We start from the raw sequence: 11,584 nt of genomic DNA, 5'->3' as shown, positions 1-11,584 counted from the left end.
AGCGACGCGACAGCCGAACTTCGATGACGTTTGGGAAGGAAAAAAAAAACAGGAAACGTTACAGAAACGAAAAATGGGGGACGCTTTCAAGGCAAAGGTGGGTATTTTACGAGAATTATATTTGCTTTCACAATCTCGGACACAGTCAAAGCTGCTTTTCTTGGTGAGGACGGGTGTGTTTTACCTGCCGCTTTGGTCAGTATCTTTCTTTTTAACAGATTTTCAGAGCAAGTCAGGCTCGATGTTAGTCATGACTGCTCTCATCCAGTGACAACATTACAACACTTGTGAATGCAGAAAGTTAGCTAGCTGCAGTTCACCTGATCTGAAATCACTTTTATGGCTTGTCAGTGTTAGCTGAAGTTACACTTTAATCAGAACCTCTACGAGTCATGTGAATTACGAAAGGTTAGAAGTTTACAAGTTGGTGTGATGCTAGCTTTTAGGTGGAGTTAACAATGCTAATGGCTAATAGACTGAACTGCTTTAGATTAGAATCATTTATGCTGTACTCAGAAGTAGTAAAAGTGAAGTAAATTGTGAAATGAGCAGTATGAATGTGCTAAAATGTGTAGAATATCCATTATGTGAATGATATAATGTTGTTGAATACTAGCTGCAGTGTTTTGATGAAGTCAAGTCACTTATTTCTATAGTAGTTTTTAAAACCAGCAGCAGTTGAGCCGAATTATCAATAAAATAAAGGTTAAAATCCTACAAGGTTTTTTTTTAGTAATTGAATTTTAATATTACAGTTACGAATATGACAGGATAAGCCTTTAATTATTCCACAAGCTGGGAAATTTATCAGTGCTACAGCAGTAAATGGGATAGGGCAGAAATGTGGAAATATCAGTAGAAAAATAAACAAGAAATATACAAAAGTACTGTGATATTGTCCTCCGTATGTAGGAATTTAGATGTTCCACAGATTCTCTACAATTCACATACAATGTAAATGTGTTTGTACGTATATATCATTTCTTTTTTTTTTCTTATTTTTACTATTATTGTTAATATTTTTAATAATAAGGAGGCGTCTTGGCCAGAAATTCCACTTTAGCTGTACTGCCATTGAGGTGGTAGGCGTGGGCTTTGGTGATCTCGCAAAACAAAAGTAAAAATTCAAAAAACCTCAGCATCACGAAACCTGTCCCTGCTGAGACATGAGACAGACACAAATGAATCTAGTCAAACAGCCAGAACCTTTATGACTAAAACTGGGTGTTGTCACCATATAGCTACTTTTAAGTCTCATTTTAAGCAAAAGTACCACACATCCCTAAGTTCCTGGTTAGGAAGATTTACTGTATTTTTTTGTCTTACACCATGTAAAACCTAATGTTTTCAGGTCCTTGGCTGTTGCACAGACATAGAAGGCCTTTTAAAGACATCACCTTGGACTGTAGGAAATTCTGACTGACATTTTTAAGGCTTTTCTGTTTAGAAACACCAAAGGATGAATTAATTATTTGACAAATGAATTGGCCGATTAAGATACAGGTGTAAAACATTTCTACCCGAGTGCTATCATAAACCAGTTATTTACCACTACTTATTACTTTGCTATTTGATTTAGAAAACAAGGGAGGAAGTTGAAAAGAGGTTCAGTTGATGGGAGGAAGTTCAACGTGTTGTTACTGGGATGAGAAGAGATCTATAAAGTCCTTCGTCCTTTTTTAGTGGAGCCTTGTCGTGTCAGTTTCAGAAAGAGATGGTGGATTTTGATCTGTCATTTTTTTCCAGCTGTTTCCTTAAACTTTAGGATGTTCCCCATACCGGCAAGATGAGTCACACTGTACTGCTGATTCACATGAAAGCACTTATAGGTGTCTTGAAAATGTAAGGCCTTACTGTTGAGTTATTAAAAGGAAGTAAGACAGGAAATAACTGCTAAATCTTATTTGAAACCTAGTAAATCAAACGCTTTTTTTGTTGCCTCTACAGATGGCTTGCTTTGAAAGCAATAAGAGCAGTTTGGAGGAGGACAGCTGTGAAGGAGCAGTAGGCGGAGAGCTGTCCGGCTGTGCCCTGGCGATGATTGGTGAATCCCTCCTCAGCCCTTCAGAGAGCCCCGGCACCTTCATCAGCAGCTCCTCCACGAGCCTTCAGGCCGCCGCCCCCCTTCAGGGCTACGACGTGGAGTTTGACCCGCCGCTGGAGAGTAAATACGAGTGCCCTATCTGTCTCATGGCCTTGAGGAACGCCATCCAGACACGCTGTGGCCACCGGTTCTGCAAGAGCTGCATTGAGAAGTCCATTCGGTAAGCTGTCGTGCACGCAGGTTACTAATACATTTGTTGCTGGTGCATTCTTGAAGGAGTGTAGCTTCTCGATTAGCAACATCTGTAAAGTCACTGCGTCATAATAAATCCCCTCTGTGATGCAACATTTCACTGACACTAGTTTCACTGCTCAAATGGAAAGCACCACGTGTCAGCTGACTGTCTCGATGCTCGGCCTAAAATGAGCGCTGTTCTTTCTCTTCCAAAACAGTGACACAGGACAGAGGTGCCCTGTGGACAACGAAATGCTGTCAGAAGATCAACTGTTTCCCGATAACTTTGCCAAAAGGGAGATTCTGTCGCTAACCGTTCGCTGTCCCAACTCTGGCTGCGCCGACAAAATGGAGCTCCGACATTTAGAGGTTAGAATTTTAAGAGTGTGACAGACGGCTCCGGTTTTGAATGCAGCCCCAACAGGAACGTGGAAGCAGAAAACCTGACAGGCCAGTGTTGGAAAAGTATCCTCAGTTTGTGCATTTTAAATTCACATCATTGCAATCCCTTAGATGTGTTAATTACAACCTATAAACCCCTAAACTAACTGTAGTTACTGTGCTGTTCACCACCAACCTCTGACAACACGGAGAAAATTTTCAGCAGCTTAAATGCAGAGAATGAAAAAAATTAACTTCCCCAATTAAAAGACGTCAAAAGAAAACCAGCGACAATTAAGACACTGGCAGCTTACCTCGCCTCCTCAGGCACTTCCTTCTGACTGTTCCAACATTTCCCACACTGTTGGCTCTTAATCAACAGCCAGTGTGAACTTGTCATCGCCTCGATAGCTCCGGTGGACCTGGAGAGGTTGGTGGGTAAGGGTTTTTTGTAGAATCTCACAAAGTCACTGGGATACGTGAAGAAGAAATCAGGCATTGCTGTGGCTATCTTGTTACGTTATGTGTCAAGATCTGCATTGAATGCATTGTTTTAATATGTTGTCTTCCTTCCAGAGTCATTTGGAACAGTGTCAGTTCGCCACGGCGCCTTGCCCACAGTGCCAGCAGTCGGTGAGAAAGAGCCACCTAGAGGAACACACAACTGTGGAGTGCCAAAGAAGACCTGTGTCGTGCCCAGATTGTGTGGCGTGTTTTGTTTATGAGGAGAGAGAGGTACTGTTTTTTTTCCCCCCTCACTTACGTAACTACCTTCTTGCATTTTCCAGAATAGTTCCCAAAGCAAACTTGCGTAACCGTGTTGTGTATATCAGTGCGGATTAGTCTCCTAACAATGTGCACTAAAAACAAAAAAAAAAAGCGGCTTGCAAATGGTGTTCTTTTCTGACTCGGAGAAAAAGTTAAAAGACGTCTATTGTTATCGTTAGAAAAGGGTTCAATTAAGCCAGTCATGCACAAAAGGTTTCTGACAAATTCTCCAGCACTGAGTTAGGCCAAAGTCTGGTCAGATGTGGCTTTAAAGGACGATGATCAAACAGCATAGCCGGGCACACTGACATTCCTTTGACCAGCGACTATAAAAGTCCACCTTAAAATGCAGCTTTATTCAAATGGCACAAAGCCACAGATGACAAGAGAAAGATGAGAACGGGCCACCGGCCTGCTGGATGCTGCGTGTCATTCAGGGCCGTAGACGGGTGTTTGAATGTCCACAGCTCCACCGTTTGTCGTATCAGACACACGATACTCTAGATGTCCAGCGATGCAATCCTGTGCCTTGAAACATCCACTGACTTCTCCAGGCCCTTCAGAAAGACTTGGACAAAAAGCAAAAGCAGCGTAAACATCCTCCCTCGCTCTCTGTGCTGCTCATGTGTGGTTCATTACTGACTTGACCCACTATTATTTTCATACCTGGATGTACAACGATGTCTATGCAGCTTACTCCTCCATGTTAAAGAGAATGTGCAGGATTTAATAAAACGTGACATGCTGCGTTTGAATTCTTGTTCAATATAGTTTTGTTGCTTTTCCAGCTTCATGAGCAGCAGTGTCCCTTTGCCAGCGTGAAGTGCCAGTACTGTGAGATGGACTTCATCAGAGACCAGGTGGGAAATCAAGCTGTTTTTTTTATCGCTATGAATTGGTAATCAATTAAGCTAACTTCTGTCCACAAGAACTTCTCTTTTGTTGAAACAATGGGGAACCGTTCCACACTCAGCGGCATTGTTAGTGAAGGCACGCACCATTTCGGCAATAGCAGGCGCAAACACATTGGTGCTTTCATGTTTGTATTTTGTCTGAAGTAAGGAGTAACTTCAGGTTTGTCCACAATTATATAGTAATAGTTACTTTTTTATGTGTTTTTTTATTTTATTTTCCTTCCAGATGGAATCTCACTGTGATTCAGATTGCCCTAAAGCTCCCATCGCCTGCAACTTCAGCATCTTTGGATGTAAAGAAAGGGTAAGTGAACAGGCTCAGATTTTCTTTCGCATTGTTAAAAGAACATTTCCTGATAACTCGGTTTGTTAGCCTGTGAGCCGGGTCGACCAGGCGTCGTTAAACAACAGCTTTCCCTTCTGCAGATGCAGCGCCACAACCTGGCTCAGCACATGCAGGAGTTCACGCAGATGCACATGCGCTACATGGCAGAGTTTCTGCGCGGCCTCAGCCTCAACGGCGCCACGCCCAAATCGCTGTTGCCGATCGGGATGTCCGTTTCCTCCGACGATCAGGGAGCGTCGGCAGCGTCGGCGTCGGCGTGCAGTGGACCGAGAGGAGCCGCCAGCTGCAGCAGCAACTGCGCTCCTTGTCAGCCCAGCGAGGAGATGCAGCGGCTCAGAGAGATGGACGGACGGCTGGTGAGGCAGGATCACCAGCTGCGTGAGCTCATCATCTTGAAAGAAACACAAGTAAGTGTGTTAAAGGACTGATATGTAGTATGTTAATATGTATTTGCAGCCACATTTTCCTGCTGTTATAATAATATATAAATGGATTTATCATATCAAAGCAGATCATTTTCTCAAGAAGCAGTGATCACATGTGGACCTAAATTCTCATATTGTTATTTTAGTATTCAGTTTTATTTGTAAAATTTGTTAAAAAACATAAAGGACACGTAACACTTGTAGAAAAACAAACTGTAGCTCAACAGAGCAACAGTTTTCTCCCCTCTGAGGCCTCTTCTACAAAGCAGGTTAAACATACCCAGGATATATTTATCTGGTTTCACTAAACCCAACAACCACAGTCACACGAAGCTGGTTATAAACGTAGTAAGTTCACTCAGGGGTTTCTGAATCTGCTTATGAGTACGTGCTTAGAAAAGGGCCAAACTATGATCCTGAACTAATATGAGGAATTTACAAAATAAAAAGCTGATAAATGTAAGCAGGACGGAAAGCTGGCAAAAAAAAACAACAAACAAAACAACGACAGACTGTGTAAAGTTATCAGGTTTATTTAAATCACCACCAAATTATTAGGACACAAGTAGATCTGACTGGAATTACAGCTATATTCTGTTACATTAAGGTGTTTAAATGTTTTTTTTTGTATATATTCTGGCGTGTAAGACTCCTTTAAACATCTTCTTTCAGCTGCACCCCTGGTGGACCTGTGAGCAAGTAGAAAATTAACATAAAAACATAATTTAAAGTCGACTAAAAGTGTGTACAACTTTATATATGTCTCACAAGAAGAACAATCCTAAAGCAATATGAGGACTTTAAAACATAATAAAGGCAAAGAACGGCACAACAGCCAAAATACAGACTGTGTGATTGTGTAATTAATAGGTGCATTAATGTCTAGTTGTGCATAAGTTGCTTCGATGTTGGGTTTCAAGGTTGTATAACACAATTACAGCTGTAGTCTCTTTATGCTACTTTTTAAAAAAATGCAAATTATGTAAAGAATGAATAATCAAGTAATAAAAATGAAAGTTATCCCTGGCGATGTGGAGAATGAATTTAGTGTTTAAAGCCTTTTTTCTTGAACCTGCAACCTTGACGCTGGTAAGCGGATGTGCAAGCAAGTACAGAACAAATACAGAAAGATAATTCAGATCAATAAGTGGGCTCATTGCAAATCTTCTACGGTCGCCAAGCAGGCTGTAAGGCTTTAGAGTCCTAATCGGTGTCTGTTTTAGGATTATATCGCTCTACAAAGGCACACAGAAAAATGAGAGAGCTTTGAAATCACTTGCAGCTCTGACCTTCCCCTCTCTACTCTCTGAGCTCCGGTGGATGCTCGAGGAATGTCGGTGCTGTTTTCCGAGAGAATTGATTGATCAGCAGGCGGCGTTTTAATACGTCTCGATCTGTTATCTCGTACATAATCTGCTGCTCGTCGGCCTGAAAGCTGAAGCTGCCTCACTAACATCAGATCCTGCTTCGTTGTGCAGGCCTCCCGTATCCGGATTTTTGTTTTTGTTGGCAGCGTCTTTCCTCCAGCTATTTCACAGTGTGTTCTGTAAGCCAAACTTTTGAAATTGCTGTCGTGTTTGTTCCACAGGCAGGCCAGCTTGCAGAGCTCAGGCGCAGGGTTTCCATGCTGGAGGAAACAGTGAAGGAGCTGGAGGCTCAGCAGTGTCACGGCATCTTCATCTGGCGCCTCAGAGGGTTCTCTGCCCACCTGAGGAACCAAGAAGCGGGCCTTCCGGTGGTCGAGCACAGCCCCGGCTTCTACACGGGCCATCCGGGCTACAAGCTGTGCCTGCGCTTGCACCTGCAGACCCCCAACGCCCCCCGCTGCTCCAACTACATCTCCCTCTTCGTCCACACCATGCAAGGCGCTTTCGACGGGCAGCTGACCTGGCCGTTTCAAGGGACCATCCGGCTCACCATCCTGGACCAGGGCCCCGAGGGTCAGCATCACATGGAGGTGATGGAGACTAAGCCCGACCTGCAGGCGTTCCAGAAACCCACCATCCAGCGCAACCCCAAAGGCTTCGGCTACGTCACCTTCATGCACCTGCATCAGCTGAGTCAGAGGGCTTTCGTTAAGGACGACACGCTGCTTATCCGCTGCGAGGTGACGCCGCGTTTTGACAGCGTGGTTCACCGCGAGGGTCAAACGGTGCAGCGCAGAGGACCCGAGGCGTCCGTTTCAAGAGACTAAAGTCTAAATCATTTCTCCGGAATCCTCATCAGGCGAAAATACATGAAATGTTAAGAGAAAAATGTGTGCTCCCGTTCATTCACGGTGAGACAGCGCCGCTACTTCCACATATCTGGCCTCCTCCAGAGCTGTGCTGTTTCTCCTCTCTTCACTGTCCTCAGTGCCTTAACCGAACGGCAGCGTTTAGGTACGGATTATTCTCTCTTTCCTCTCGAGGTGAATGAACAGAATCGAAAGAACTTCCTCGTTTAGAAAACCCAAAGTGGATTATTTGTGTTGATTAACCTGAACTGCATTGAGAAGGTATTTAAGAAAGACTTCCTTTGTTCTTAAACCTGCTTTTGCTGTAATGATTTTTTTTTAAAGTTTTATTTCCTTGTCAGGGTTTCAGGAATTCACCTTGTATCAGACGAGGAGCGAATTATTGTCCTGAGTGAAATACAAGCAGGTACAAACATTTAAGCAATCAGCGAGGCCCCGTTCATTTTGGAGGAGGAAAACTGACGATAGCAATCATTTAAAGTTTGACAATGGTAGTATTTATTCGTTTTCCAACTGTAAGATCTCAGTTTGTTTTAATAGATATATATATTTACAGCTTTGGAAATAATTATTGTCTGACTGAGCCGTGTTCTCTGCGGTTCCTGGGGTGAGTTAGGCTGCTTTTTATTTTTCTTTTAAGGATGTAATGATTGGTCGCTTCACTGATTCCTGTGCTTGTTCAAAAATCACCGTCTTCTCGTCGTCTTCTATTCGACATTTAGTGATAATTTAGTTTGAATGTGCAGCTCGAAACAACTCAAATTTTAACGGATGAAATATGTACAGTTTTAATATATCACACTGAATTATTATAAATCCTTTTTATGTCTTGAAGCAGCAATTATTCACCCAACAAAAAAATCAACGTTAGAAGCAAGTTGTAAAGACAATCGGTGGTTTAATGATTATTTCCAAAGCTGTACAGCACAACGCTCTCAATGAATGTTGGATTTATGTCGTCGCCGACGCAGTACCAGCGATCACGAAAGCCTCGCATGTTCAAAACGTGTAAATAGTCAGTGTTTAATCAGCTCAGCAGACTTAACATCACTACAAGACTTTGCTCTCTTGTCGTGGTCGTAGGAGACAGCGCTGAATGTTGACGGTACCCCGAGGAGTTTTTGTCCACTGGTGGCGCTATTTAGCAGTGTTGTTGTTTTTTAAAAAAAAATCTCATTATCTAGGAGCAGAGAGACAGAGATTAACAGAAGATGAAAAGTGCAAACGAGCCAAAAAGCCACAGTTGATCCGTTCCATATGGAATCACCAAAAAGGAAACTGCTGGATACCAAAGTGCTTCAAAACACAGAATTATTTTCACAGTCAAAATATGAGATGATGGTAAAAAACAAACATCAGGAGGAGTTTGTAGTTTTTATCCTGTGGAGAGTTTCATTGGGCGAGTGCAATGGCACCAGGAAGCCTCAGGAGCTTCTTGTCTGTGCCAGGTGAGCAACTTTCATGAGAATCAGCTGCAAACTGGAGAATGTGCATCAAAAACGAGATGAACTTCTCTGGTTTCACTGCGTTACACTGGACGTGAAGCAGTCTGTAAATATTACGGCTAAAGCTGTAGAGGGGTAGCTGCTTTGGAAAGAATGCGAGTTTGCACGTTTGTCGGACCTCAAGGATTCACACGGTTTGTTTTGTTGGGAAACACTGACTGCAACAGTTTGCACAAAAACTCCACGGGGTGCCTCTTAGGAAAGGTCATTGTGATGAGTAGCAAAACTCAGCGTGCTGTTCGTATTCAGTGTTTCATACCTCTGACTGTACCGCTCGTACGGCATCACTCTGGCAAATTTAGCCCCCTTAAAAAAAACCACATCCTTGTAGACACGGAGGATGTTCTGCTAACCAGGTTTACAACCGCTGATTTGTTTTTTTTTTTTAATGATCACCGAGTGGCTTTTGTATTTTTTGTGCCTTTCAGACAAGTTCCTGCTAAATGTGACTCATATTTTTAAAACGTGAATCAAGCGTTGCCGCTGAATGTCTAAGCACCATGCTGCCTGTTAAGCCTTCATGTGCGTTTCTTAGTCTTCCTTTGCTTCCTGTTTAACGTCGTCTGATGATGTCACACTGTGTGCACAGTTAATGCTAATGAACGGGTTGTTGTTGTTGTTGTTGTTGTTTGTAGCGTCTGATTTATCACCAATAAAAACAGGCTGGAGTTGAATCCACTCAAACTCAGCCGCCGTAGCGCAACGTTTAGCGTCTTCTGTTTTTATGACAGTAAAAATGAAAAGTGAAACAACCTGCTAAAAACAAATGAATGCAGCTTTATTCATTTAAATTATATCCCAACATATTCTATCGTTAGCTGTCTGTGTGCTTGTTATTCGTCGATGTAAGGGAGTTTCTTGTTGGCTCCGTATCCTGGGTGACCTGCTTTGTCTTCCTCCCCTTCCTGTTTGGCTTCTGTCGGACTCTGAAGTGCGTCCGAGCTGCCGCCCGCCCTGGAGCCCGTCAGAGACACTGAAATTTCACGCCGTGTTAATATTAAATCAGACACACGTGCAGCAGCAGCAGCAGAAGCGTGCAATCTCCATATTTTTGTCTCTGGTCGTGTAATTATCGGTGTTTTTGACTCACTCGGAGCTCGCGGAGCTTCTTTCCCACATTTGAGCGTGCTCTGAGCGAAGCACTCCGCCATCCAGGACAGCACCTCTCCGCAGTACCTCACCTGGACACAGAAATAACCCACAGGTTATGCAAATGGGCTGTCGGATTACTTATTATTATTTTTAGCTTGAACTTGATGAAGTTCACCTGAGCTTCCATGGCCGCCACTCGCTTCTCTTGGTCCTTGAATCCACCAATAATCTTCAGCAGGCTCTGAACCCTTGATCACAAACAGAATAATATATATTTTTTTTATAATTTGGGGCATAAGAGCTGTAAAACAAGCTACAGGCTGGTTCTGGGCACAGTGTGCACAGTGAGAATGTTGCTAATTGTGATCACAATCTGATTAAATACGCCAAAATCGCAGAATAATCACTTGGAAGAGGTGCTCTTGAGCCTCTCCTCGCTGCTCTCCCAGTGCTGGCGCTCCAGTTTCGCCAGGTAGTTCTCTTTCTGCACCGTCTCCCACGTTATCAGCCTCTGGTCCAGGCCCGCCGGCAGCTCCCTCTCTGGCAACACACACACACACACACACACACTCAATTAACCTAACAGGCAATTTCCATGGAGAGAGGAGGTGAGGGAGCGAGATAAGCTCGCTGTGTGTTTGCCTGTATTCCATTTCATTCTAATTTAGCCAGACGAGCCGCGGGGAACTGTTTCAGTATCTGCTTGAAATGGAACAGAATGGCTTAATAATCCCGAATGAAATAGGAAGCTTCAGACCGAGATGCTCCTGCTTGGACTCGGGCCGTTTGACCAGGCTGAGGAGGACCTGCGACAGGTGGCTGATGATGATGAAGGGCGGAGCCAGCGCCGGGCGGCTGTGGTACTCCACGATCAGGTTGTACCGCTGGAACTTCCAGAAGATGTCCGTGTTGCCCTGCACCACCTGGAAGGTGTAGCTGCAGATAGGAGGGGGAAAGAGAAGGAAATGAAATCAGTTTGTCTCTTTGGTTTTTACAGTGTACAAAGAAAACTCAACTCATTACACTGTAAAAAAAACCATATCCTGTTTAAAAAAAAAAAAAAAAAAGTCTGGTCTAGTCTGATGCTAGAAAATGTTCAAAAATACTGTAATGTTCAAAAGCCACAAAAAAAACAGCAAATATCTGTAAAATGATGATATTTCTGGTTGATTTAAATACAATAAAACAGTGATTTTATGCTCACGTGTTGTGAACAGTTCACAATAACGTTAGACTTTTTTTCCATAGATTTTTTGTAAATAAAAAATATATATTTACCATTTTCATGCCTTGATATGCATTTTTTTTAAATTTCAAATGATGTAAAAAAAAAAATGATATTTTCAATTTGAATACAGTAAAGAAAATATAAAAGAATAATTTGCCATTTGTAATAATACAAACTTTTGATGTGGATGTTATTTACAGCCTGTTTTTTATTTTTTAATATTTAATATGTACATTTCTTTCTGCAATTTTATTGATTATCTGTAACAGTTAAAAAAAACCTTGAACATTATACCACTTTCCAATCCTTAATATACATTTTTATTTTTTTATTTCAAGTAATGAAAAATTTATGTAAGATAATGATATTTTTGCAAATTTAAATGCAGGTTTAAAAAATAGTCTAATTAAA

At 42.4% G+C, this 11,584-nt stretch overlaps 1 protein-coding gene across 1 annotated transcript; it reads left to right on the top strand.

Moving 5' to 3' along the window:
- The first annotated feature begins 46 nt into the window (after window positions 1-46).
- Window positions 47-9,556, top strand: LOC103367507 (TNF receptor-associated factor 6-like). Its single transcript, XM_008295541.1, has 8 exons — window positions 47-97; window positions 1,948-2,264; window positions 2,497-2,647; window positions 3,236-3,394; window positions 4,216-4,287; window positions 4,568-4,645; window positions 4,768-5,094; window positions 6,701-9,556. The coding sequence occupies exons 1-8, from the start codon at window positions 74-76 to the stop codon at window positions 7,304-7,306; spliced, it is 1,734 nt and encodes a 577-aa protein (XP_008293763.1). The 5' UTR covers window positions 47-73; the 3' UTR covers window positions 7,307-9,556.
- Window positions 9,557-11,584: the final 2,028 nt, after the last annotated feature.

Source organism: Stegastes partitus, unplaced genomic scaffold (genome assembly GCF_000690725.1).
Source record: "Stegastes partitus isolate 25-593 unplaced genomic scaffold, Stegastes_partitus-1.0.2 Scaffold1057, whole genome shotgun sequence".
NCBI classification, from domain to species: Eukaryota; Metazoa; Chordata; class Actinopteri; family Pomacentridae; genus Stegastes; species Stegastes partitus.
This window is presented reverse-complemented; position numbering and strand designations above follow the sequence as displayed.